At 41.7% G+C, this 25,963-nt stretch overlaps 1 protein-coding gene across 5 annotated transcripts in view; it reads left to right on the forward strand.

Moving 5' to 3' along the window:
* The window catches only part of LOC106590427 (dipeptidyl aminopeptidase-like protein 6), a 348,701-nt gene that overhangs the window by 209,661 nt on the left and 113,077 nt on the right, over nt 1-25,963 (forward strand). The window contains exon 1 of one of the 5 annotated variants that reach the window (XM_014181452.2): nt 7,787-8,148. The exons of the other annotated variants lie outside the window; for them this stretch is intronic. Coding sequence (XP_014036927.1) covers nt 8,101-8,148 — 48 coding nt within the window. The 5' untranslated portion in view covers nt 7,787-8,100. Of the gene's footprint in view, nt 1-7,786; nt 8,149-25,963 lie in introns of those variants that run through there. 5 annotated transcript variants of the gene reach the window in all.

Here is a 25,963-nt window from a genome sequence, read left to right on the forward strand (position 1 = left end):
CACTCCTTTGTTGCCTTGGCCCTGTGTTTTGGGTCATTGTCATGCTGGAATACCCATCCTTGACCCATTGTCAATGCCCTGGCTGAGGGAAAGAGGTTCTCACCCAAGATTTGACGGTACATGGCCCCGTCCATCGTCAATTTGATGCGGTGATGTTGTCCTGTCCCCTTAGCAGAAAAACACCCCCAAAGCATAATGTTTCCACCTCCATGTTTGACGGTGGGGATGGTGTTCTTGGGGTCATAGGCAGCATTCCTCCTCCTCCAAACACGGCGAGTTGAGTTGATGCCAAAGAGCTCCATTTTGGTCTCATCTGACCACAACACTTTCACCCAGTTGTCCTCTGAGTCATTCAGATGTTCTTTGGCAAACTTCAGACGGCATGTATATGTGCTTTCTTGAGCAGGGGGACCTTGCGGGTGCTGCAGGATTTCAGTCCTTCACGGCGTAGTGTGTTACCAATTGTTTTCTTGGTGACTATGGTCCCAGCTGCCTTGAGGTCATTGACAAGATCCTCCCGTGTAGTTCTGGGCTGATTCCTCACCGTTCTCATGATCATTGCAACTCCACGAGGTGAGATCTTGCATGGAGCCCCAGGCCGAGGGAGATTGACTGTTCTTTTGTGTTTCTTCCATTTGCGAATAATCGCACCAACTGTTGTCACCTTCTCACCAAGCTGCTTGGCGATGGTCTTGTAGCCCATTCCAGCCTTGTGTAGGTCTACAATCTTGTCCCTGACATCCTTGGAGAGCTCTTTGGTCTTAGCCATGGTGGAGAGTTTAGAATCTGATTGATTGATTGCTTCTGTGGACAGGTGTCTTTTATACAGGTAACAAACTGAGATTAGGAGCACTCCATTTAAGAGTGTGCTCCTAATCTCAGCTCGTTACCTGTATAAAAGACACCTGGGAGCCAGGAATTTTTTTGATAGAGTGGTGGTCAAATACTTATTTCCCTCATTATAATGCAAATCAATTCATAACATTTTTGACATTCGTTTTTCTGGATATTTTTGTTGTTATTCTGTCTCTCACTGTTCAAATAAACCTACCATTAAAATTATAGACTGATCATTTCTTTGTCAGTGGGCAAACGTACAAAATCAGCAGGGGATCAAATACTTTTTCCCTCACTGTAGGCCTTGAAATACATCCACAGGTACACCTCCAATTGACTCAAATGATGTCAGTTAGCCTATCAGAAGCTTCTAAAGCCATGACATCATTTTCTGGAATTTTCCAAGCTGTTTAAAGGCACAGTCAACTTAGTGTATGTAAACTAATGACCCACTGGGATTGTGATACAATCTGTCTGTAAACAATTGTTGGAAAAATTAACTTGTGTCATGCACAAAGTAGATGTCCTAACCGACTTGCCAAGACTATAGTTTGTTAACGAGATATTTGTGGAGTGGTTTAAAAACGACTTTTAATGACTCCAACCTAAGTGTATGTAAACTTCCCACTTCAACTGTAGGTGTCTGGTGAGACTGTAAACTTTGCTTCCTTGGCCTTCACTCATGCTACCAAACATACCCTCGTAAAACAGACTATCCTACCGATCCATGACTTCGGCGACGTAATTTACAAAATAGCCTCCAACACTCTACTCAGCAAATTGGATGTAGTCTACTACAGTGCCATCCGTTTTGTCACCAAAGCCCCATATACTACCCACCACTGCGACTTGTATGCTCTCGTTGGCTGGTCCTCACTACATATTCGTCACCAAACCCACTGGCTCCAGGTCATCTATAAGTCTATGCTGGGTAAAACCCCGCCTTATCTCAGCTCACTGGTCACCATAGTAACACCCACCCGTAGCCCGCGCTCCAGCAGGTATATCTCACTGGTCACCCCCAAAGCCAACACTTCCTTTGGCCACCTTTCCTTCCAGTTCTCTGCTGCCAATGACTGGAACGAATTGCAAAAATCACTGAAGCTGGAGTCTTATATCTCCCTCTCTAACTTTAAGCATCAGCTGTCAGAGCAGCTTACCAATCACTGTACCTGTACACAGCCAATCTGTAAATAGCCCACCCAACTACCTCATCCCCATATTGTTATTTATTTTCCTCTTGCTCTTTTGCACCCCAGTATCTCTATCTACTTGCACATCATTATATGCGCATATTGTGTTATTGTAAGGGCTGTCGTCATGGAGAGAAGAAGACCAAGGTGCAGCGGAGTTAGTGTTCATGATTTAATTCAAAAAAAGAACACTGGAACACTACAAAACAAGAAAACACCGACAGCTCAACAGTACTGACAGCATAGCACACTGAACAGAAACAATTACCCACAACCACAAGGACAAACACACACTACTATATAGGACTCCCAATCAAAGGCAACTCAACACACCTACCTTCAATTGGGAGTCCAACAACCAACTCACACGTAACAAAAATCTCTGCCACGTCCTGACCAAAACTAATACAATTGCTCCCTCTGCTGGTGACAGTTATTGACTGTGCGTTTGTTTATGTCTAACTCTGTGTTGTTGTTTTGTCGCACTGCTTTGCTTTATCTTGGCCAGGTCGCAGTTGTAAATGAGAACTTGTTCTCAACTGGCCTACCTGGTTAAATAAAGGTGAAATAAAAAATAAATACATAAAAATGTACTTTCGTCAGCCAGCAAGATGAGTTTGCCTAACGAACAGCAAAAGCACTAGCCTATGTCAATCTACTATCCCCCATATTACAAAAGTTGACCTATGCTGTGTGAGAAATAAATATTACAGACTGTTACGGTAACCATATCAAAAATCGAATCAAAATGTATTTGTCACATGCGTCGAACACAGCAGGACCTTACAGTGAAATGCTTACTTAAAAGCCCTTAACCAACAATGGAGTTTTAAGAAATATAAGTGTTAAGTAAATACGTGTTAAGTGTTAAGTAAATGGATAAGTAAAAAATAAAAATAACATAGTTAAAGAGCAGCAGTGAAATAACAGTAGCGACTCTATTTACAGGGGGTACCGGTACAGAGTCAATGTGCGGGGGCACAGGTTAGTCGAGGTAATTGTGGTAATATGTACATGTAGGTTACATGTAGGTAGAGTTAAAGTGACTATGCATAGATAATATCCAGAGAGTAGCAGCAGCGTAAAAGAGGGGGTGGAGGGGGGGACGACGACAATGTAAATAGTCTGGGTAGCCATTTGATTAGCTGTTCAGGACTCTTATGGCTTGGGGGTAAAAGCTGTTAAGAAGCCTTTTGGACCTAGACTTGGTGCTCCGTTACCACTTGCCGTACGGTAGCAGAGAGAACAGTCTATGACTAGGGTAGCTGGAGTCGTGTCACAGTAACCATATGCACACGAACCGCCGCCCACTTTGAGTAAGAAATCATGAATGTATTTACGTGAAATGCCTGGGTTCGCCGGCGATCTCTCTTTCCTTCCATTCTCTCTTGAAGAGGCTTCTTTGAAGATAAGCTAGCCAGTCGTATTGATGGTTTGAGCAGAGTAACAGGATGGTCCTACTTAAATTCCCTTTCGAAGATACTTTACATAGAACAGCTAATCAGCCGTACCAGTGATTGTCTGGGAGGTGAGTTTATCGTCTCTACCTCGTGTTGAGATTCAAAGTTCAAACCACTTTAAACGTGCAGCTGCAGCTTCACGTCTTTCTGGTCTAATGTGTTTTCTCTTAACACATAATTAATACAGTTTGCTCAAAAGGGGCAGTTCCGACAGGCGGACACGCTCTCTGACCTCACTCAGGGTGGTGATTACTCACTGTGCAAAGTTATAAAAAAAAACTCTCTTACAGCTTCTCAAATCACACCCCTCTCTTAGCAAAAACACTTTCATAATTTTTCATATTACATGCACAACGCAGAGTATGGACACTTCGTATATTTAGTCGGTATACTTTCCAAGTTACAGTATTTCCTTTATAACATTTTGAATAACATCACAAAATAACTAACAAAATTGCATTAGTGTTCTATAGATCGCCTCTGACCATTCCCCACGTTCTATGTTAGAAATATTGTTCCAGTATTCGCTGTTAGAATATCAGCTGGAAAAAGTCTGTTGGAACAAAGAACATTCTGGCAGGTAGCCTAGTGGTTAGAGCGTTGGGCCAGTAACCGAAAGGTTGCTAGATTGAATCCCCGAGCTGACAAGGTAAAAATATGTTGTTCTGTCCCTTAACAAGGCAGTTTACCCACTGTTCCTAGGCCATCATTGTAAATAAGAATTTGTTCTTAACTGACTTGCCTAGCTAAACAAAGGTTACAAAATATATATATTAAAATCCTTTGTTGAATCTTGAGAGCGCAAGCCTGGATCTTCTCCCTTGATTTTCAACAGAGCATGAGTTGTAAACCCCCACTAGTCCCCCCCCCCCTTCTATGGTGAGAGGGGGTCTGATTGAAGTTATTCATTGCAAACCTGATCTGACCTATTTGGATTCTCATGGACAGTCATGACAGTCATGACAATAGCCTATAGAAATGTTGCGTAACATGAGCTCATGGGATGTTTGATTAGATTTTTGATCACATTTGCATTGATGTCAGAGTGATTAGAGGGACAATAGAGTGCTGAGTACCAATTTTGGTATTCTACTAATGACCATCAGCAGCAACAGAGCTTGGAGAAGCCTAATTACCGTGACTAAATGGTCACATGGAATTTGACTGCCTTCATGACTTGTGACCGCCGGTGTGGTGGTAATATGGCACCGCAACAGTCCTATCCTCACCCTAATAATTTGGTCCCTTTCCCCCTCATAACTTAGTCTACTGTTCTGACTTGCTGATGCACAGGAAGCCTATAGCCTGTTTTAGAGAAATGTAATCATTGAATATTGTAAGAGCTTTAATTGTCTGCTTATATGCCCCCTTTATTTATCCTACGGTTCTGACTTGGTGTACAGGAAGAATACTGTAAGAATGGCCCATGTTCTGAATTCTGTCGCTCTACATTTCATAAGTGACTACGTCTGTCCTAGCTCGCTCATTAATGTCTTAATCTAAATTACGGATTGCCTCTTATCTGCTCATTGTTCCATTATGCCATAGTTTGTTCATCTCAATTGTCAGTAGAAACCACATTTTTTTAAGCAGGTCAGCCATATCAGCTTTGTTTTTTAAAAAGGCAGTAAATGAGCCTGAATGAACTGTTTTGCTGCCAGACAAGGCTCCGCTGATAGCCAGGTGTAGCGGTGGTAAGGATTCACTCCATGGTGCTGTGGCTCAGTTGGTAGAGCATGGTGTTTGCAACGCCAGCATGGTGTGTGCACCGCCAGGGTTGTGGGTTTGATTCCCACGGGGGGCCAGTACATTTTTATTTTTTTAAATGCATGAAATTAAAAAATGAAATGTATGTATTCACTACTGTAAGTCGCTTTGGATAAGAGCGTCTGCTAAATGACTAAAATGTAAATGTAAAAGAAAGCTCTGCTGTTGGGACAACTTTTATGTAGGCCCTAACAGTTTGTGGGCACCGTTTGTCACCGTTATAGTGCAATTAATGTATTGTTTGGTGTTGTGTTGTGTAGTGCCATTGCTGGCATGCATCTAAAAACTTTTTGGGGAGTTTGCAGCACCAAGATTTACATGTTAATATCGCCACTGATTATGTGAGTGTGTGAGTGGAGAGAGGCCATACGGACACGCCTGGTGCCCAAATTTATGACGTTTGTTGAGCAGCGAGAGTTCAGTCGAGACAAACGGATTTGATTCAGTCAGTTGTCCAGATGAGCCATCTAGTTTGTACTTGGGAAACTTCCGGGAGAATTTAAAACTTGTCTGCTGAAATTTGGACTTGAGTGTTCAGAATCATTCCATTTTAATCTGAGTAATTGTTATTTTCCTATTATTTTTTACAAAAATGTAACGTTAGTCGTTTTTGGTGAAAATCACTACAATAAATGTGCTTTAACTGTCACCCTGGCCTAATTTTGGCTACACTATCAAGCTACTTCCCTCTCCTTACTGTGGCAAGTGGGAGCGTGTTATTGTGTTGCAGTGCAAACTCTCCCCATATATTGACTGCATTATCTATAATGAACAAAAATATAAACGCAACATGCAACAATTTCATATCAGGAAATCAGTCAGTTGAAATACATTCTATGGATTTCACATGACTGGGAATACAGATAGGCATCTGTAGGTAAACCTGGGACATTTTCAGCTTCCAGGAATTGTGTACAGATCCCTGCGACATGGGGCCATGCATTATAATGCTGAAACATGAGGTGATGGCGGCAGATGAATGGCACGACAATGGACCTCAGGATCTCGTCACAGTATCTCTGTGCATTCAAACTGCCATCCATAAAATGCAATTGTTGTCTGTAGCTTATGCCTGCCCATAACATAACCCCAACGCCACAATGGGGCACTCTGTTCACAACGTTGACATCAGCAAACCACTCGCGCACATGACGCCATACACGGGGTCTGCGGTTGTGAGGCCAGTTGGACATACTGCCAAATTCTCTTATGGTAGAGGCATGAACATTAAATTATCTGGCAACAGCTCTGGTTGACATTCCTGCAGTCAGCATGCCAATTGCAAGCTCCCTCAACTTGAGACATCTGTGGCATTGTGTTGTGTGACAAAACTGCACAGTTTAGAGTGGCCTTTTATTGTCCCCAGCACAAGGTGTACCTGTGAAATGATCATGCTGTTTAATCAACTTCTTGATATCAAACACCTGTCAGGTGGATGTATTATCTTGGCAAAGGAGAAATGCTCACAAACAGGGATATATGTGTGCACAAAATGTGAGAGCAATAAGCTTTTTGTGCGTATGGAACATTTCTGGGATCTTTTATTTCAGCTCATGAAACATGGGATCAACACTTTATATGTTGCATATTTTTGTTCAGTGTAGCAACTTCCCTCTCCTTACTGCGGCAAGCAGGAGCGAAGGACACTGTGCTCCGTGTTGTTGTGTCGCAGCGCAAACTCTCCCCATTGAGCAGTGGATTGTATAATGGTGACATCCAGATGGTTACTACCAATATTACAAGTTATTTCTCGTGTATTCTGCTATCCTACTCAAAATAAAATCAAGTGGGATGGAACAAATTGGAGATGTTGACCAAATCCAGATGGTAGCCAATACTTGCCCATTGAAATAAAAATCACTTTATTTTAACTAGTGCCATGCTGCTGTTGTAGCCAGCTAGCCAGTATAGACTGGCTGGGAAAGACTTGTCAGGACGACTGACTGAACCGAATCCATTCGTCTCCACACTTGACTCTCAGCTGCGAGACATACGTCATCAATTTGGACACCAAGCATGTCTGTATAACCTCTCCCATTTGAGTGCAATTCTGCATGCATAGGCGGACAGCACCGTGGTGCATGAATGGTTTGAGCTCTAGAGACTGGGCAGCCAACCCAACACTGTCATTAAAGCCCCACTACATAGGCTGCCAATGTGAGCTGTTCCATTCCAATACATGATATACATATTTTCATTGATAGCCTTGTCCATTTTTATTTTACTCTCATTTGTATTGGAGCTAAATGGCAAGATAACTGGTATGATTGTAGTGCCTAAATTACATCTACATTGATGATCAATTATGACAATGTTGTTGTTCTGTGTGTGTGTGTGTGTGTGTGTGTGTGTGTGTGTGTGTGTGTGTGTGTGTGTGTGTGTGTGTGTGTGTGTGTGTGTGTGTGTGTGTGTGTGTATCGTAGTGGTGGTGTGCGTGAAAATATGATAGGTGTGAAGAGGTGGGGGACAAGCATTGCTCTTCGCCTCCCCCATCACAGTCGCCCGTTGGTGGTTGCCAGGCATTTATCAAAGTGGTGCGGTCGGTGAAAATTGCAGTAGCTGTCTTTGCCTCAGCCCTTATCTCTACCTCTCTCCCTCCCACTTTCTCCCAGCTACAACTAAGCATCATCTGTGTTCTCTCAGATTAAGACTTGTTTTTTTGCTGGGATTTTTTCCCAGACTTCTTATTGCTTACCTCAAGCTCTCTCTCTCAACTTCAAGCCTCACAACTCAAATTTAATGTATTTTTCCCTTCGTGGTACTTTGCTGGTTCCGGTCACCTCTAAAAGGCACCTGTGATTGTGTTGTAGTGTAGCAGCTGTTTGATCTGACTGTAGGGGAACATGACTACGGTGAAGGAGGCACAGAAAACATCTCAACAACAAGAGCAGGTAATGATGCGCTTTCTTTCATTCAACCGATGTTATTAGCCTAGGCGATTCCCTATACTGAAATTGTAGTCTATATTAATGAGATTTTTTAAATCTTGTGTGAAGCCTGCAATTATTTACTGTAACGCCACAAGTAGCATTTTCTCACATCATTTTGTGTACCCCTCCCCTTCATTTTAAATATTTGGAATTGTTGTAGCCTATGCAGCGTGCGGCAAGACAACCGGCTCTCACACCAGTCAGTCACTCTTCTCTGTAATTCAAGGTGATTGCTTTCAGCGTCACTACCCCCACCTTAGTCTACTCCATTTAGCCTCCTTCAAATCGATTATCACCATCACGGACATGTATTAAGTAGGTGTTATGGGTGATGAAAATTATTTCCTGCTCAGTCAGTCATGGAGCGTCCCCCCCCCGTCTGCAGCACGTTGATAGCCCCTTGACTTGGCCAGTGCACGCGACCTGACCATTTAGATTCACTACATTACCAAAAGTATGTGGACACCTGCTCGTCTAACATCTCATTCCAAAACCATGGGCATTAATATGGAGTTGGTCCCCCCTTTGCTGCTATTACAGCCTCCACTCTTCTGGGAAGGCTATCTACTAGAATATTGCTGTGGGGACTTGCTTCCATTCAACCACAAGCATTAGTGAGGTCGGGCACTGATGTTATGCGATTTTGAGGTCAGGGCTCTGTGCAGGCCAGTCAAGTTCTTCCTTAAACTGCCACAAAGTTGGAAGCACAGAATCATCTAGAATGTCATTGTATGCTGTAGCGTAAAGATTTCCCTTCACTGGAACTAAGGGGCCTAGTCCGAACCATGAAAAACAGCCCCAGACCATTATTCCTCATCCACCAAACTTTACAGTTGGCACTATGCATTGGGGGAGGTAGCGTTCACCTGGCATCTGCCAAACCCAGATTCGTCTGTCAGACTGCCAGATGGTGAAGCATGATTCATCACTCCAGAGAACGCGTTTCCACTGCTCCAGAGTCCAATGGCGGCAAGCATTACACCACTCCAGCCCACGCTTGGCATTGCACATGATGATCTTAGGCTTGGTCGGCCATGGAAACCCATTTCATGAAGCTCCCGACTAACAGTTCTTGTGCTGACATTGCTTCCAGAGTTGTTTCCAGAGCCAGTTTGGAACTCCGTAGTGAGTGTTGCAACTGATGACAGACAATTTTTACACACTACGCACATCAGCACTCGGTGGTCCTATTCTGGGAGCTTGTGTGGCCTACCACTTCACGGCAAAGCCTTTGTTGCTCCTAGACGTTTCCACTGCACAATAACAACACTTACAGTTTACCGGGCAGCTTTAGCAGGGCAGAAAGTTGATGAACTGACTTGTTAGAAAGGTGACATCCTATGACGGTGCCACGTTGAAAATCACTGAGCTCTTCAGTAAGGCCATTCTACTGCCAATGTTACCTATGGAGATTGCATGGCTGTGTGCTCGATTTTATATACCTGCCAGCAATGCGTGTGGCTGAAATAGCCGAATCCACTAATTTGAAGGGTTGTCCACATACTTTTGTATATATAGTTTATGACAGAATAGGTGGGACATTTTCAGGTAAAATAGGATGTAGCCTACTGCAGGCTATCACACAGTTGTCCTTTCCAGTCGTCTGAGAAGCATCACCAACAGAAACAATAAAAATTATTATCTGTAGGCCTAAGGCATTGTTTAAAAATGTTGCATACTTCAATAGCCGGGCTATCATTTATGTTTGCCAAACAACGTTTTTACATGGCTCAACATGGTACTTTACTGAAAAGAACAAAGCATTAATTGTTTTGATTATGGATATGTAGGTGGGGGACGTTATTTTATGATGGTTATATTTATCTATTTGTGTCATTTCTTGATTACAGTAGGCTACCCAGCATTCAAGTGGTGCAAAATTGCTCATGTGACATTTTATTTGTGAATTCTATATCTCAAGCAAATGTACCCCCCAGCAGTTGTTGGCTATGGTAGGTTACTTTATGAAGTGTTCGGTTAACTCACTAATCTGTTTCTATGGTACAGATATACTAGTATTGGCTAATAAAAAAATTTCAGCACCCGCTAACACATTTCAGCACCTGATAGCACATTTCAGCACCCGATAGCACATTTCAGCACCACTAAAAGGGCACCATTTAATACTAAATTCTGCACCATCAGAGGCTCAGCCTGTGTGACAGGTTTCAGCACCATTAAATGGACAGCTCTTTGGACAGCAGTTGTCATGGTCTGGACTGGACTCACTGGAGCCTCCTGTCTGTGCACAGCACCCCTTCAAATGACAGAAAAGGTGATAAGGACAAATAGCCCCATAGAGCAGCCAACCTCCTCCTGAGTCTTCCACAGCTTTGCTCACGTAGCATCTGCTATCAGTCAATGCCAGGGAGGCAGGGGAACGTCTCAGTTGAGCACGATGCACTCAAAACACGTAGATTGAAATGCGGTACACTTCAGTCACAGAATGACACACACCTGTCAAACATGTCCACTTCATGCACAGAATGACACACACCTGTCAAACATGTCCACTTCGACACACCTGTCAAACATGTCCAATTCATTCACAGAATGACACACACCTGTCAAACATGTCCAATTCATTCACAGAATGACACACACCTGTCAAACATGTCCACTTCATTCACAGAATGACACACACCTGTCAAACATGTCCAATTCATTCACAGAATGACACACACCTGTCAAACATGTCCAATTCATTCACAGAATTACACACACCTGTCAAACATGTCCAATTCATTCACAGAATGACACACACCTGTCAAACATGTCCACTTCGTTCACAGAATGACACACACCTGTCAAACATGTCCACTTCATTCACAGAATTACACACACCTGTCAAACATGTCCACTTCATTCACAGAATGACACACACCTGTCAAACATGTCCACTTCGTTCACAGAATACACATGCAGACACTTTGTGAATGCAGAAGACACAGATGCATGCAGTACATATTACATGTATGTAAAAGATGGTTATAATGCTTTAACTTGCAGTAGTCACGCTGTTGGTTGTACTATTGGTTGGGTCATGCCCCTGTGCCTAGGGCACAGCACCAGACAGGGACACCCAAACAGCAGCCCTGTTATCGCCCAGTATCTGTCACTGAGCGAGGCCCTTAGCACCATGTCACTGTGTTTGTGGGCGGCTGGGGGTGGGGTTGGTGTGTTTGTTTGATAAACACAGGAGTATGAAGACCCATCCACCACTCAAAAGGCTAATACTAAACATTATGGGGAAGGGGAGAGCAAGGCAGAGTAGAAAATGGTTATTTGATTTTGATGATGATTTTGGTTTTGTCTGAAAAATAATTTGGTTTCTAGAATGTTAAGATAGTATTAGGCATGTGAGCCTTTCCAGATGAATAAAACAAGAAAAAGGTGCCGTGTTAGGCTCGTCTCCAGGGAGTGAAGACCTTCTGGTCACAGAGCATTAGAGTTCTGCTGCCCAACCCGAGCCCGACTGCAGAGCACGCGCAAATGGCTCAGCTTCAAAATATTAGTGGTAAATTTTGTGATACCCGAGTCCTTCCCGTACCCTAGTTATTGATGGAGAAACAGGCCTTACCCGGCCCTAACGTGATGTATAATGTCAGGGCCCGTCGGGCTCGGGTCGCAGAACTCTAGTTTAGAGTGACGAAAAGTAGCTAACCGCTAACTGCTCTCTCATGTCTCTTCATTGAGCAGAGCAGCCCAAGCGGAGCCGTTGCTATGGATACTCACAGACCCAGAGCCGCTATGAGCAAGCTGCGAGCTGCGCACAGGGAGCAAGTGAATGAGTGACAGACAGAGCCGAGAAGCTAATGGATTTACAAACGGAGGAAGTTATTTCTGATTTCGGGTTTAGGGAAAGGCCGGGCCTTAAATTTGGCAGAAGCTGTCGGGCCCTGGTAGGGCTCAGGCTTAAAATTCATGCCCATGCAGGGCTCTACAGAGCATTGTTCCTCCCCAGTGACGGAGTGAACCAGTGCCCAGGGTAGAGGGTGCTGCTTAAGTGCCTCACTGATGAAGAATTGGAACGATGACTGCTTAAGTTGATGTTAATTAAAGCGGCCACTTTACTTAAAACAAACACACATGGGCATGAAAACTTTAGGGAATGTAGTGACATCCTCTGCTGATTCAGGGCACCTGCTTTGCTCAGGCTACAACAGTCAAACCATGCTATGTCAATTCAGCCTACTCGGTCAATATTTTGAGTAAATGTATTGATTTATTCATTATGTTTTGTACAAGTTAAGATTGGAAAAGCATGCTTGGAGATCAGCTTACAGAGGATCTGTCTGACATGTATAGTTTAAGCATTTAGGTAGATTTATTATTCAACATTTTTAATTGGCACTTACCTTTTTGAATATTTCTGTTGGATGATTGTATGTCCTCCATGTTGAATGCCAATGTAAAATGTCACTGTGGACGTGACTAGGGGCCTAGAATAGATCCCAACCTGCGTTCTTTGCTCCTAATTGGGTAGAAGGCAGTAGCACAGGACAGTAGTTCAACATGCTTTTGACAGGTACTTGATTTGTGCCTCTTGGTTCAGACCTTTAGGATGAGGCTCTATAAAAGCATATGACAGCAGACTGCAGAATAGCTATTCATAGTTATGGTAAGGAGATCCACTAGTCTCCATTTCAGACAGTACGAGATTTGAGGATCAATAATGTACATGGAGATAAATAATCCTTGAAACCAAACAGTATGCCACTGTGTAGTTAATCCAAGCACATTAAATATGTGTATTCATTGGCACACCTTCCTTGGTTTATCACATATTGGTGCAGTGTAAAGTTTCCATGACTTTGTGCATTCTAGAGTGATTGTGTATCCTTAAGCTTATTTTGCTGCATTTCCTTTCTCGCTGGTTGTACCAATTCAGCAAAAGGTAATGAGATTGATAAGCAGCGTGGCTAAAATGAACATTTTAACAAGGGAAGGGGATAAATAAAGATATATTCCACCTTTTTTCCAAGTGCCCCCAGCTAATAAAAGGAAAGGGATAATGGATTAAGGAGGGAATTGGTTTCTTGATTTCCCCCACCATTGTTTGTGCCATAGTTCATCGTAAGGGCAATTATGAACAATTGAGCCGTGATGTTTGAGGCTAGAGGGGAGATTAGACAGTAGATTGAAATGCGGCCACCACAGCAATGCATCATGATTGCTGTCATGATATAAACACTCCTGTCTGGGGATGCAAGTAAAGCTCAATAGCTTCAAGGGGGACTTTAATATAGCCATAAATATTAAAATTAAATGTTTTGGCCCTGCCTCTCCTTTCTTTCTGTTTCTGTGTCCCTGTAGACAAACAAAATGCCACAGCAAGTGGTCTTACATCCTACTAATAGTTGTCTTAGGCACTGTGTGTGTGTTCATGTTCGTTTGTTCGTGTTGGAAAGTCTGTGTTTTCTAGCAGTACTGCATCTCTGGAGAAATACTGATCTTGTGTAAAACCTCCTCAATGAAGAAAAGGTCAGCATTTCTTGTCAGGTGTGAAGAATTTTTTTTTTTGGTCCTCCTTTGTTATGTTCTAATTGTGTCTCTGGGCTACGTGAAGCAGTGGTGATATGCTTATTTAGCCTATTAAACACAATTCAGTGTTTTCATATCAACCTTCAAAGCCTTTAGCATCATGGGCTGGGTAATTCCATTGGGGAAACATGCAATTGTTGCATAATCTTTCTTTAAGTATTTCAAAGAGAAACTTAACGACAGGTATGTGTGAATCTTACCCCTTGTTTGAGGATAAAAGTATGTTTTGTTTTGCAAATAGGTCTAACTAATCAAAGACATTACATTGAGAAAAGAAAACGATAACTATAATCTGTCAGTTAGTTTTTGTTTTTGACTGCATTTTTTAAAGATGGGAAATATCCAAGCTGCATTGAAAGTAAAAAGCTGCAGCTTTAGTTTGGGCACTCTTCTATACACATTTCACTAGGGAGCATTTAAAGTTATTTTACTATAATATCACAATATCTTTTCAGCTATCCGGATAGTCTAAAATAAATATGTTTTTGCTATTGACTCTCAATCAATCAGAATGATGCAAATGCTCATGGCAGAGGTAAACAGAAGACATGCTGCTTTTCTCCGGTATTTCGGCTAACGCCTGGATCACATCAACAGCCAAGAAGTACATTCATTTCCTATGAAACGCTGCCTTTGCCTCGCAGCATTGCGTTGCAGAGGCAGTTGCAGTGCGTTCTGTGTGGTGCATACGTTGGATTTATCTAACGTATGTGTCAAACTGTATGCCTAGACGGCTTGATAGAAATGGTAAAGCTAGTTTTTGGTAGTCGAAGGCGAATGTTCAACTTTTGCTGCACACATATCCAGATGATGCTGTGTACCATTTTGCGCATCGACGCTGCAGGTGTGATCGAGGCGTAACAGCAACAGTGAAAGAGAAGTCTGATTTTCACCATGATAGAACTGATTCTGTTACAAAAAGCTTTTCTGGTGAGTGTTTTGCATTGATCTGTGTCAGGTATAGTGGAAACTCCATTAGGTGAGCGCCTGTAATTGCTATTTGAAGTGTGGAAAATAGCATACTGATGTCAGGGCAGCTTGGAGTGCTAAATGCGCATCAATAGCCAGCAGTATCTCAACACACTGTTATAAAAACTACTTTTCAAGTTTGTTTTATTAAATTAATTATTTTAAATGTTATGGTATATCCTTGTCGGTAAACATGTCACAAGGATAATTAAATGTAATTTAGACAAAGCTTTTTCATTGTTAAAATAGGCCTAAATCAAAAAGTCTAAAAATGAACACTCACTCAAGTAATCAAATACTAATGTCTGTTCTGATATCCAGATAACCTTGCCCATCCCTACTTAGCTGAACTGTGCTGGTCTATTCACGCATCCACAATAGTGTGTAATTGTGTCTCATGTCTCTGTGTCTGGCTGTCTGTGAATGTATGCGGCTTGGTAAAAATGTGTGTGTGTTTATCTATGCCTGACAGACTTTACCTCAGTCTGGATGCTTTTGTCTGGGCTTATCGACCTCCTGCAATTAAAGCCCAGAGCTGCAGAGCAGGGAGGGCGAGGAGGGGTAGCCATGTTTCACCGAACCTCTAATTGGAATGTTGACCGTTCCGAGGTTAGTGGCGACCACCAGGGTTCCCGCTGTTGCCTTCACATCGCACCGGCACTGACAAACAGGGATAGGAGTGAATACTAGTCACGTCTGCTGGTACAAGCATGTCATTGCTTGTACCAGCAGATGTGAATTAGACAATTGTGCTGTTCCTGTTCCAACTTCATTGAACAGGTTGTCAGGGACTGTTTCTATCAGCGTCTTGATATGATGCCAGAAGTCATTACCTGTTCTGTTTGTGCCACCATTTGACATTGATTTCGCATTGGATTTTTGTTTGCAGAACAAAGTAGGCCTAGTATATTACTGTATGCCCTTTTCAGTGTTTTCCACAGGTACATAGTGGACAGCCAAATGTAAAAAATTGCCCGCCAGGCGTCCCTGCTCGAATTGTTTTGCAGAAGGAACTCTATGTTGGTGGCATCTGGAACATTCTAATGCCTTGATTCCACCCGAAAAATGATTTAATACTTCATCAAGTTTAGCTCCCAGATTGGAAAAAGACATGACTTTACAATTTAAATGACTGAAAATGTATGAATTCATTGTATTGTTAGTTGTTTTGGATTTTGTCTAGATCTAGGCCTATATGATCAGGCCTATTTTCTAAGTAAGAGAACATTGTAAACCTTCAACCTGGCCTATCTTGAGATTAAAGTTTTATTTACACTTTTACTACAAGATATGAATTGCCATAATGATGTTTGTTCTTCAAATTATGTATTTTATTAAAGCAGAAAAATGAAGTAAATAGAACACATTATCTTGAAAAATAGATTTTTTTGTTTTTCTACCTACCAATTTTTCCAGATTTTTGCTCTCAACCACACTTGTTTTGTTGTTGAAAACAACCAAATTAACCACATCAGGAGACCTCTTAAGATCTGGGAAAAATCTGAGAAATGTTGAGTTTTGGGTGTAGTTACCCTTTAATTAAAGTGTGCACCTAGCAAGAGGCTGTTTAGAGTTTGTTTTATGTAGCACACATGATGGTAGAGTTTGCAAAACAAATACCCACAGGATTGATGAAAATAATCATGATATCATTCTGCCATGAAAGCATAGGCTACTAAGAGTTAACATTTAATTGAGAAGGTTTTTGGGAAAAACTTTCTGTCGACCAGAAGACTGTTTTCATTATCCTCATCACGAACGGCTACACAACGTGGTAGACGCCCGCATCACAAACAAACGGGAGCATTCTCGTTGCTTCTTCAGAAAGTTACAAATCACTGATGCATTCTATTCATGTCTTATGATAAACTGGCCCCAATTAATACATGTTCAATACATTTAGTACATTACTGAATATTGTTGAATTCCATTTTAATGCCAGGCTTCCGTCAAGGCCCTAATTATCATATTTGGACCAGAATGAGGCTCTCCACTACCTATTGTTCCTGCAGTGATGATTATTCATCGACTGTTTTCATACTTTATCTGCAGATAATTTCCAAAAAGCATAGGCCTACCAGTAGCCTATGCAAATTGGCGAGCCAAATGAACTTCTCTCTTGCTGATGCGATTCGGTAGGCTACACTAACTGACGAGATGAGATTCACTCATTTTAGCGTCATTGTTTGGCAAGCCCAGGAAATATTTTGGTTTACTTGTCCCGATTCGATAATATGGACATATAACCACTTTGCATGTTTTATGAAGGGCACTTTATTCAGTCAGTTCGACAGCTTTTATAAACTAGTCAACACTTGCTGTTCAGTTGACAATCAAAGCACGGGGGGCCAGCATAAAAAAAGGAAAAAAAAAGAAATGTATGCATTCACTACTGTAAGTCGCTCTGGATAAGAGCGTCTGCTAAAATGACTAAAAAGCACAGTAAATTACCTACTATGCGCCATGATTCAGCATGGCTGGCTATGTAAAACACGCAAAAGAAAATAAATAAATGTGCCAGAAAACAATAATTAGCTTAAGCCATTGATTTCGCAAACAGCCACAGCGCACACAAATAGTACGGGGAGGCAGGACAGAAAGAAGGCTGCGTTTTCCTGTCATCGCTCGCTTTTTGACTGACAGACGCCTATCCTATCAATAGATTGCTAGAAGATCAATATCGTTCATTCTTACGGGAGAGTGCTCGACGGACTAACGAATTGAAACTTTTAAATGAAAAGTAGCCTAGTTCATATGAAGTGGAAAAAATAACCAGCTGAAAATGAGTCTGTAACTGGTTGGTTAGCCGACGCTAATGGAAAACTAGGCAGGTCACCTGTGATACAAGTCAGTATTCAACGACCATTCATGTCTGCAGACATCGGGAGATGACGTGGAAACCGGTCATTAGGGGCAGTGATCACTGTTATCTTCAAGTAGGCTTTGGTTTTGTTACGGTGTTGTGGATTGCCATAAGTATCTGCCTCAGGTTCCAACGATTGGACGTTCAAATCAAGCGATATCATTTTGGGGGGATATTTTTGTTTTAAGCCTATCCCAAACCTTAACCATTGCGAGTTAATGCCTAACTTTAAGAATTTAGAGTTAATGGCTAAACTTAACCTTGGAACGATACAGAAAAGTAACTAAACATTTCAAAATGTGACGTTTGGAACAACTTCGAAATGTGATATTTAAGAAACGTGTGAACGTCTAATTCTGACGCGAGACTGTGAGAGCTTGTGGTGGAAGACACTTCCTTTTCTCAGTCATTAAGTATTGACTATCCATTTTGGACTTCAGAGGCTGTTCCCAGTCCACTGTACAGTGGCACTGTACCTGGCTGCATCTGCCCTAGATTCAGAAGAATTAACCTAATGTAACAGGGTTGGTTAGGTTTCCACTTGCCTCTAAAGAAATGTGTACTTAATGTTCAAGCATTCGTATTGGTTGGTTCAACTGATGACAATAAGGTGTCTTGTGATTGGCCCCGCTTGCAGATAGGGGGAGATCGCGAACGTCAGGTCTTCCCAGTAGGAAAATGTGATGCAAGGGGTTGGTCATGTTCTGAATACTGTTTTATATTTTACAATGTGTACAAGTTTGCTGTACGTTACTGATTTATACATGTGTGGGTATATGGTACCTGTTAGGGATTGAGGGGCTTTCTGGAATGTGCTTTGGCATATGATTGCTGTAGATAAGTGTGTTAGCTAGCACACACCGTTGTAATGGTCACATAAGCCCACTGCTAACACAAGTTGTCTTCATGCTACAGATTTTGCCATCGACAGCCATCAGTATCATTAAGCCCTGCACAACTAACGTGCTGTTTCTCATTTAACAACAGGTATTTACACATGTTATATTTTGTATTGTATTTTGTGACCCAGTATGAAAATGTGATGCAAGGGATTTTGCCATCGACAGCCATCAGTATCATTAAGCCCTGCACAACTAACGTGCTGTTTCTCATTTAACAACAGGAATAAATGATGCTCAACTGGGACCGCTGGCTGATGAGATTTATTAGGAGAAAACACAACGCAAGGAGAGTACGATATACATCTGTTACACTAACATGCCGTTTAAACCCAGGTCCACTCCTAACCTCACTGTACATGCTGACGTTTATCGCCGTCTAACTATTAGTGTTATTGACACAGCCGCTAGAACTCTTGTCGCCCAAGAAAATCGTTATCACTCCAATTTGACAGATTGGATTGTTAATGAGATTAGGCGATGGGAGTGTGATGTAAAGTATTACCCAACATCATTATTTCCCTTTTAAGAGCGAGCTTTCCTATTATCAATCACTTATCCTTGGACGTCCATTGGCAAGCTACATCCTATTAATTTTCCTTAGAACCATATGAAAACCAACGTCTTGGCAGACAGGATTTGGCCAAGGCAGATTGAAAACCCCTTTGCTTTTTTCTTAGTCAAAATATTGGCAGCCATTTTATTTGCTTTCATGGGGTATGCTGGTGATCATGCCTGAAATGTTGTCTTGCCTGTGTTCACTCTCCCCCCCCACACACACACACAGACACGCTGAGGAAAAAAAACATAGACTAAATTGAAAGCCTTTCTTCTTTTTTTATGTGTTACCTCGTTAGCTGGCATCTCAAATGAAAATCAACTGTTCGGCTAATGCACTCCTCATTTCCAGCAAATTAACGTTCAGCTTTGTTCTAGTATTAAACGCCATAGAAAGCTTGATTGGGACTTTGATTTAGCAGTTGTTGAACTGATTTGAAAAGGTAGTACACACTGAGCTCTGGCTCACCACACCAGGATGCTAATTATTACCTCAAGTTTAATTTTCACATTTCTTGTTTTTTTTTACACTTTGTTTGTTTTAAGATATAGATTTTGAAGTTCACTACCCTGTCTTTAATATTATGAGCTGTATCGCTCTGTTTCTACATACCTGGGTAGTGTGCAGTGGGTAGCCATGTGTAGTAGAGAGAAATCACTCAAATACTGAAATAGAACATTACGTTAATAGAGGTATTGCCATCTTCACGTGAGTTGTGACATGAAACCTCAATGTGAAGTCATGCAAATAACACAAATCATAGTGTTTGTGGTCCTGGTGTCATTTGTAGAGAAATGATGCCTAACATCAGCATTGCAATACATATCTTCTGATATGTATCTGTGGTATAATTGGGCCTCTTGCTTTAGCTGTTGTAGTGACTGAGTACAGCTGGGTGGTGTTCATTAGGACACACTGCAGCAAAAAGTTATTTAATGGGAAAGAAATTTGAACGTTTCGAATTGGTCAATTAAAAATGGTACCAACCCATTTCATTACGTTTCCGAGAGCTATCTGCTAGGGTTGTGACGATACCAGTATCAAAATATTTTTCCGATGGCATAAATGTAAACACGAAGCATACCTAAAGTCTTTGGTCCTGTGTGGCGTATGCTATACCTTTAAAAATAAATGTGTCTCTGGATGACAACATATTGATGCTTGTTTCCAACATTAGGGCTGTTTTCCTAAAGAAGTGAAATCCGCTTCGTGTTTTGTTTCCTAACGAGTATCGTGATATTGGTATCGTCCCAGCCCTAGCATCTTCTGTTTCATGCCTACTGTGACTACTGAACACGACTCTGGCCTTTCTTCTTGCTGTTCTCTCATCTCCCTGGTGGTGTCTTATTGAACTCTTGAACCTCAAATCTTTTCTCATAGGTCCTCAGGCTGCTGCCAGTGTACAGCTGAACTATAGTGAGTGTGCCTGCGTACCGAGTGTAAAATAGGATTTCTGAAAAAGAGAAGCTCGGATATGAACCTGTGACAGTTTCAAGTAAGCTCTGAATTAGTAGTCGTAGAAATAAAAAAGTCTGCCTCTAATATGTCCAGGTAGGTTGGCTCCTTTCCTTTCGTCCCAACTTCATCAGGGAAGAATGAATTGCCAAGCATGTTGTTCCCTCTCACATTCTAGCATTCCTTATTAGAAGAGAGTTGAAGCAGGGTTTATAAACACATAATTGGTCATATGAGCTATCAGTTTGATCCCGTTTGTAAAAAAACCCCAACAACAACCTTATCATCAGAATAACGCATCTTGGAAGGATTGGTGAAACCAGCAGGATTTCCACCTATTTAATCCACACCTGCCAGTGGAAAGTTAAATAATTGTTATTGTTTTGTTAAGAGGTCCTCTGAGACACAACAATAAAGGGGATTAAATGTGTCCATCCCGTGGATTTAATCAAGAGCAGTTAATCCTGATTTGGTTGGTAGGTTTACTTACAAACCTTTTGTGCTGAAGCGTCCCTGGCAAGTGATCAGTCATTTTATGTTCTGTTTACCTCCAAACTAAATCCCTTTTTGCAGAGATAAATCTCAAGTCCCTAAAACATGACGCAAAGGTGGGTTGGTGTTTTATCTTCAACTGAGCTCCCCCCATTCGATGGCAAATAGAAATAGAGCCCACTACCTTAGCATGGTGTAGAATTATGCGAGGCTTTGGATGAGGTGGAAGTAGGCCTACACTTGGAAGAGAAAAACAACAGCCACAGTGGCCAATAGGGTGTTGGCACTTAGTTGATATGGTTCTGTCAATAGAAGATGGGAGAACGTGAGCAGGAAGTCCATAGCATGGCATTGTGAGCCCAGACCTCCTCTGTGATGGGAGACTGCGCTGACTAAACCCTATTAGTACATTAAGTGTATTGAGCAGGAGCAATGTCGTTGTCTTCACACGTGCTAGGTGTCAAGAGAAACCCCATCGTGGCTTTTAAGTATGGAGTAGATTGACTGGGAAGCGAGCCATGTTGTTTTAAGTGTCACAGCGTGTGTGTGCCTGTGGGTGTGTGTGTGCGTGTGTGTGTCTGTCTCGCTTAGTGTGTGAGTCACAACTTCCCTAATGTCAAGTTTTAATGATATCATTTCGCTCAGATGCCGGCGGGGGTTTGGAGCATGACACCATTCGACACAGGCACGCAGGCAGAGCGTGACGTCTAGACCCAAGTGACAAATGTGCCCCCTCCAACTTATCAGTCTCCCCTGCTGCCCTCGCTTGCCAGCCTTCAAAGCCATTGCTCCAGCTACATGGTGATTCAGCGATCTGACTATGATTCCAACATGATATTAAAATACCACAACCCCTTTTCTGCCCAACTCAGAAATGCTTTCTTCACTTCCCGTCTGTGAGATTATCATTTCGCTAATTAGCTCGTCATCTCTGCTTTCCTTCGATAACGGCTTTGCTCCTCCTACACTAATGATAAAAGTAGTTTAAGAGAACAACACAACATTTGAACAAGCGATTCATGGCATAGGGAAATGACCTCCTTGAACAGCCTGTTCTTGATAGCTCCAAGGTTTCTTGACTCTGTGTCTGTTAAAAATCAACTCTACCCACTCTTTAGATTCACTGTTTCTATCAATGCTGTTCTCGACTGGAAATGTTCCTTTTTTTTTCTTCTCATAGGATCCATCTAGGGAGTTAAGAGTAGCGTTTTTGAGTTTTCCAAGCAGTTTTCCTCATCCGACATCATTACAGGTGGAAAATGGCTTCTATCGTCACTTTGCGTTCCTGAACGTGCCACTTCTGATAGCCAAGTGAAGAGGACTACTAGAAGGGTGGCATACGTATTTACGAGGTTCACGTGAAGTAAAAAGGCCTAGAGTCACATTCTGAATTGAGAATGCATGAATTAATTATGTTAAAGACTGAATAATGTTCCATCCATGGATAATTTTCTTGGAGGCATAATTATTGTCCCCTTTATTTGATAACTTAGAATAATTTTTGGGACATGATTTCATTTTTGAATTCATCCATTCTAGAGTCGTTTGTTTGTTTGTGCTTTGTTAAGAATACTCCATTGCACTTAAAATGCTGTAAAGAAATGCACTTTTCTCAAACTACCTTCTGAAGCACTCCCAGCAATATTTCCATTAGGACAGTTGATAAATGTTTTCACATTTGTCCCACTTGCCCCTCTGGCACCAGTCGAGGCTTCGTTCTGGATGTGCGTTTCATGGGGAGAGGATGGAGAGAGATGGTCAGAGAGATGGAAGGGGGGAATAAATAATGAATAGACCAACCTGAATAAGTAGAAGAAGCATTTCTGAACTCTGTTAATTATTGAGACGCTTATAGCTTATTTCCTGGTCACTTGACACTGTAGGTTCTGATCCACAGTGCTAAAAGCCTCACGCTGCCTTTGCTTTGACTGCTGGCTCACCAGATGAGGTTTTCTTCTCTCAGCTATGGCTGTCAGGCCCACACACTCCAGACAAATAACAGTTGGGATGAATTTGGGTTTGAAAGAGTATTATTTTCCAATGAGAATGTTGTGCTGCGTTTATTCTAGTTTATTTCAGTATTGGTGCAGTATACATGTAGTGGTTGAGTAAAGGACTAGGTGTTCCATCTCAGGTACTGCAGCTGTCACGTCCTGACCAGTAAAGGGGTTATTTGTTATTGTAGTTTGGTCAGGACGTGGCAGGGGGTGTTTGTTTTATGTGGTTCGGGGTTTGTTGGGTTATGTTATTATGTAAGAGGGGTGTTTGTTTAGAGTGTTCTGGGGTTTTTGGGCTATGTTCTTGTTAGTTTATTTCTATGTTAGTTCTAGTCTTTCTATGTCTATGTTTAGTTAATGGGGTTGACCTTCAATTGGAAGCAGCTGCTCCTTGTTGCTTCTAATTGAAGGTCTTATTTAAGAGGGATGATTTCCCTATGGGATTTGTTGGTAGTTGTCTCCTGTTTAGTGTCTGAGCACCTGATAGGACTGTTAGTGTCGTTTGTTTTATATACCTGATTTGTTTGTTTTTCCTTCTTCACATTAAAAAGAAGATGAGTACACATTCCCGCTGCGTTTTGGTCTGATCCTTACGACACCCTTTACAGAAGCTTTACTGAACTGACTATGTTGAGCAGTGTTTTCAAATGCTGTAGTGTTTTCACGTTCCCTTTTGTGTGCTGGTTAATTGCAATCCATTAGGTGTATTTTAAGAACACACAAAGAAAAGCAATTTATCGGAGTGAACACTCATGGTGCTGTGAAAATCACACCAATTGTAATGCTCTGTGGAAACGGTACAATAGTATTTCAGGACTTTAACATTGTCGGTTGACATTGTTTTCCCGCTTAAGTAAGAGTATTGTAGCGGATATCGACAGTGCAATGCCCCTTGTGGATCAGAACCTGGGTCTCCTGGCTCATAGCCTCTGCTCCAATAGGGTTAACCCACCCGTAACTAGCTTACCTTGCCGAGGGTTGCTACAATATGTTAGGTTAGCTTAGGGCTGTTGTGGTGACCGTATTACCGCCACAAAACAGCCATAGGCATATTAGAGCTTTTGCATTATGCATACGCATAGGCCTATAAATGAGCCCAAGCCCCCCCCAAAAAACTGAATTAAAATAATGATTGTGCTGTTATACTATACATAGCCTAATAGCTTACCGCATATTACACAAGGCAGAAAAACATTTTAAAAAAAACTGATTTAAGATGTCTTTGGTACATACTTGGTCTAGCCTATAGTATTTTTTTCCACCTGTTCCTGCCCATTTGATAATGGGCCATTCTAAATCTTAACTATTTTGACATATTAGTAAAGACAAGATTCAATTGAGAATAGTCTGATGGGTGAAAATATGATCACTTGATGAGAGAACAGCATGTGCAGCCTGAGGCAAGGATCAGAGCGCAAGCGTTTTTTTACTACTTTCTCAAATCATCTATAGTCGCTAAGACATTCTAAGGTTTGTATCATTCACAACTAAAGTTGCCAAATAACTCAATCTAGTGTATAGGAGCAGTTTCAAATGATAATTTTTACACTCAACCACTTCATATGTGCACTCTCTCCGGAATGGGAAAATATATTTTCTATTTTATTCAGCTAAGTTCAATTATATTATTCTTACTATAAAATCATAAAATAAAATAATGGCACGGGACGTATAAACATATCTTGTCTGCTAAATGAACTAGTCTACAGCCTATGGCAGGGCGCATAGCCAGATAACATACAGTAGGCCAACTCATATTCTGTTCTCTGAAATACATTTTCTTCATATCAAAATGTTTCTTTAGACCTGCCTAAAATAAATAACGGATTTATTGTGATGGTGTATATTCAATTGATTGATTAGACTTTTAAAAATGTAGATATTCCAAAGGCGTGCATCTCATTCCTGGAGATGCTAAACGTGTTTATGTTAATTAACAGTCAATTACCGTGAGACCGGCAGTCTTTTGCATGACAATAAGCAGCTGACAAAATGTCATGACCGCCATAGCCCTAGGTCAGCTCAGTGTTTCCAATAGTGACTCCCTTTCATACTCCCTATTATATGACTCGTACGCCTACAGATCACAGCAGGGGCACCTCGCTCACAGGACCGCTGGATTGTTATTGGACGGTAATGGTGTCTGAGATTCCCAGCAGGTGCCTCAATAAACCCTCTAATAGAGCAATTATTCTCAAACAAAAGGTCAGCTCAGGCGTGACGACAGCCCCGGCAATCAATAAACCCCCCAATTATGACAGAAGCACCGGGACTATATTTGGTCCCTGCCGCAAAGCCGAGGAACGATATGTGGGTGCGATCGGAATTCAGGCTGAACTCATTAGGTTACAAAAATGCATTGGAGTATTTGCTTTTTCCACTTACATTTTTTATAAACCCCTTTAAGTCCTGAAACAGTTCCCTTGATATGATGAAATCCTTTTGGTGTGGGGGGTGCTTTTGTCTACTCACTAAACTTTAAAAGATTTGAAGATTTGTATGTATTTGAAAGGAATTAAATTGATAATGTCACGTCCTGACCAGTAAAAGGGGTTATTTGTTATTGTAGTTTGGTCAGGGTGTGGCAGGGGTTGTTTGTTTTGTGTGTTTCGGGGTATGTTCTATGTTTTCTATTTCTATGTGGGTTTTCTAGTTTTTCTATTTCTATGTTAGTTTTGGGAACGACCTCCAATTAGAAGCAGCTGGTTGTCGTTGCTTCTAATTGGAGGCCATATTTAAGTGGGTTTATTTTCTCTTGTGTTTGGGGGTAGTTGTTTTTCGTATAGTCCTTGTGTCCTTACGGAACGGTTGGTTGACGGTGATTTATTTTGTTGAAGTGTTCACTTCTAGAAATAAAAGAAGATGAGCACGATACCCGCTGCGCTTTGGTCCACTTTCTACGACGCACCTGACAGATAATTTGTGACTGTTGCGCCAAGCTCAAATCCTTGTACTCAAAAATATTGTGGCATTTTGAAAGTTTGGTTTCTCTGGTGTG

This window comes from Salmo salar, chromosome ssa29, assembly GCF_905237065.1.
Source record: "Salmo salar chromosome ssa29, Ssal_v3.1, whole genome shotgun sequence".
In the NCBI taxonomy this organism is placed as follows: domain Eukaryota; kingdom Metazoa; phylum Chordata; class Actinopteri; order Salmoniformes; family Salmonidae; genus Salmo; species Salmo salar.